Source organism: Solanum verrucosum, unplaced genomic scaffold (genome assembly GCF_900185275.1).
Source record: "Solanum verrucosum unplaced genomic scaffold, falcon-dt-bn FXZP01000138.1, whole genome shotgun sequence".
In the NCBI taxonomy this organism is placed as follows: domain Eukaryota; kingdom Viridiplantae; phylum Streptophyta; class Magnoliopsida; order Solanales; family Solanaceae; genus Solanum; species Solanum verrucosum.
In genome coordinates this window covers 1,456,590-1,459,819 of record NW_026020134.1, presented here as the reverse complement: position 1 = coordinate 1,459,819, position 3,230 = coordinate 1,456,590, and the positions used below count along the sequence as shown (strand labels likewise).

Here is a 3,230-nt window from a genome sequence, read left to right as displayed (position 1 = left end):
CCATCTTCAACTTCAATTTTTTTTTTTAAAAGTAAATATATTAAAATAACATATAATAGCTCATATCTACTATCTAATTTATGACATTATATTATTATCTATTTTGCGAAATCAGAGGAACCATTAAGAAACACTATGGCACATTAGTGATTGGTTACAATCCATCCACGTCCCTTCTATACTTTACTATTATTCCTAATCTCTATATAGATCGATAGATACACACTCATTTTGTATAACAAAATTGTGGAAAGGGCAAAAATAAAAGCACCACCAAACCAAAGAGCTTCTGAAAGGTCTTTTTCTATATAGTTGTGTTTTAGTATTATTTCCCTTGTTTTAACTTTAATTTATTTCCTCCTATTAGTCTAGTTAGGTAATTCTTTCACGTCACATTTTTAAGATCATAATTTAATATTTATGATCATAAAAATTTAAAGTGTTTTGGATTTAGGAAGGAGTTATTAGCACATATGCAGTATTTATGTTAATAAATATGTTAATATGTACAAATAGTAAATTACTATTACTTAAATCGTTATTATAAAATTCAAAATTATTGTAATCTCGAGTGGACCCTTAAACTCAATCATTGTTTTTGGTTTTGGAATTATTTGCAGTAGTTGTGACAACATATCATGAACATTGCCAAGTCATTGGGAGTGAGAAAAGGTTCATGGACTAAAGAAGAAGATATTCTTTTAACGAAATGTATTGGCAAGTATGGAGAAGGAAAGTGGCATCTTGTTCCTTCTAGAGCTGGTAAACCAATTATCGAGCGAAATTAGGATTTTAATTTTATGAACTTTAAAGTTTATATAATTGAGTTTTAAATTTATGTAGATATTTAATAATTTATTAATGCAAAAGTACTATTTAGACAAAATCTATTAGATTGTACTAAATTTCCTTTTTAAGAAAAGAGAAACTTAACATTTTGTTGTGATAGTGGCGTCTGAACCTACAACTCTAGTATGAATAGCATTTTCATGCCTTTTTTTTTTATATCAATCAATTTTGTTAGGAGTTTACAAGTTAATATACATATATATTTGTTTAATTTTTTAGTCCATATACAATATCTATGGAAAAACTACTGGGTTCGTTCGAACCCAGAAATCCCCACTTACTATTCCATACAAATATATGCAGGTCTAAATAGATGTCGCAAGAGTTGTAGACTAAGGTGGTTGAATTATCTAAGGCCACATATCAAGAGAGGTGACTTTGCTCCGGATGAAATAGATCTCATTTTGAGACTTCATAAGCTTCTAGGCAACAGGCAAGTCAGAAATATCATTAAAAATATTGAAGAATAATTATAAATATATATTCATAAAAAGTAATTTTTTGACATGTAAATCTACATATATACTACTCTCCCGAATATTATAGTAATTTGTTTTTGATGCCATATTTTTTTGGTTTAGATGGTCACTTATTGCTGGGAGACTTCCAGGAAGAACAGCAAACGATGTGAAAAACTATTGGAACACACACCTACACAAGAAGTTAATAACTCCTCCTCAGATACAAGAGAATAAGTACAATAATACCCTCAAGATCACCGAAAGTACTATACTACGACCAGGACCTCGACCTCGAACCGTCTCAAGTGCAAATAATATTTCTTGGTGCACTAACAATAGTATGATCACAAACACATTAGACAAAGATGACGAACAACGCAACAAAGAAATCGTAGTAAATATTTGTGAGAAGCCAACAAGAGAAACAACCTCATCGTCTATAGACGATGACGGAGACGGAGTTAAATGGTGGACAGACTTATTGGAAAATTGGAAAGAATTTGAGGAAGAAGCAGCAGCAGTATTGAGTTTTGAGGAAGAAAATAAGTTGTTACCAAATTTGTTGTATGAGGAACATAATTCAACAACCATGCAACATGGAGAAAATGTTGGTTGGGATGACTTTTCAGTTGATATTGACCTATGGAATCTATTTAATTAGTTTTATAAAATTAAAGACATATAATTAATAGTATTGTACTACTACTTGTACTAGGGATACCTTATATTTTCTATTGTTATTATTATTATTGTTATTATTATTACTCTTTATTAGAATAGGCACTTGAGGGTGTACGAACACTGCTATATGCAGTTGTACTAAAAGTAGCATAAATTGTACAATAAACTTGGGCCTATTTTGAGTTTAATGCCACGTGTATGTATTTTAGTTCAATGCCCTCCAATTTTCCACTTTTTGACAGACACGTAATAGCATCTTACCTTTGTGGGAGACAATTGGTTTTCACTTACAGTCCCCAAATTTCTTGAGGCTTCTCTTCCTTATCCTTCTCTCTTTTCTTCCGTCAAATTAGTCTCGAAGAAGCTTCGTCGAGGAGTTGTTCGCATTTTCCTTTTTTTCGTCTGTTTATTTTTCTGAAAATTTTGAACAAATCGCAGTTGCAGTCGCAAGAAATTTTCCGAAAACTGAGTACCAAATTTTAAGTTTCTGTCAGAATTGTGCCGACCTCTAGAACAAGAATTGTTTCTTTTTCCTCTTGCGTGTTGTGATATTCTTTTGCCTTTTCAAGTTCTTTTCATATTTTCCATTCTCTTTGCAGGTTTGCACTTGCAACTATGCAAATTTTGCAGATTGTTGACAAAGTTTGGTACTTGCGTGGTTCTAACAACATGCAAAGGTACGAGGTGAAATTTGCTCCTTTTTTCTTTGTTTTTTAATCTTTCAAGACTAACTTAGAAGTGTGCTACTTGATACCTTTTTCATATTTGGTACTTGATATCATGAAATAGTATAAATCTTTTTATTTTTGGATAGGGCTCTGTTTTTCACCTAATAATATCTTAAAGTGCTACACTGCAGGATTAATTTGAACTTGTAGTTGTTAAAAGATATGTAACTATATCTGTGAACTTTAGATTTGAACCTGAATCTTGATCATGCTCCAAAGGTGAGATTTTTTCAAAATCTTTTAAGGCTTCGACTTTGACGGAAGATATGAGATCTATCTTTTGGAGTAAAATTTGTCAAATTTGATTCACGAAATACTTCCATCTTTTAATTGTGGCCTTATTAGACCCTTCCAGTGATTAAGTGATTGATGATTGTCTATCTTTGTGTCTGTTATTGATTTATTAAGTGTACATTATTTTGATTGAATTGATCTTTCATTATATGAATCTGTTTTAATTCATGAGATAGTATTAGAGAGTAATGAATCATAAGGATAGCTTTCTTGCATC

At 31.1% G+C, this 3,230-nt stretch overlaps 1 protein-coding gene across 1 annotated transcript; it reads left to right on the top strand.

The window, feature by feature from the left end:
• Positions 1–239: 239 nt before the first annotated feature.
• Positions 240–2,156, top strand: LOC125827391 (transcription factor MYB1-like). Its single transcript, XM_049506707.1, has 4 exons — positions 240–296; positions 621–762; positions 1,153–1,282; positions 1,431–2,156. Exons 2-4 carry the CDS (start codon positions 639–641, stop codon positions 1,969–1,971), a joined length of 795 nt encoding a protein of 264 aa, XP_049362664.1. The 5' UTR covers positions 240–296; positions 621–638; the 3' UTR covers positions 1,972–2,156.
• Positions 2,157–3,230: the final 1,074 nt, after the last annotated feature.

Coding starts and splice junctions, on each gene's coding strand:
- LOC125827391 (XM_049506707.1), top strand. CDS start 639: ATGAACATTGCCAAGTCATTGGGAGTGAGAAAAGGTTCATGGACTAAA. Junction 763..1,152: donor TCTTGTTCCTTCTAGAGCTG/GTAAACCAATTA, acceptor AAATATATGCAG/GTCTAAATAGATGTCGCAAG. Junction 1,283..1,430: donor CATAAGCTTCTAGGCAACAG/GCAAGTCAGAAA, acceptor TTTTTGGTTTAG/ATGGTCACTTATTGCTGGGA.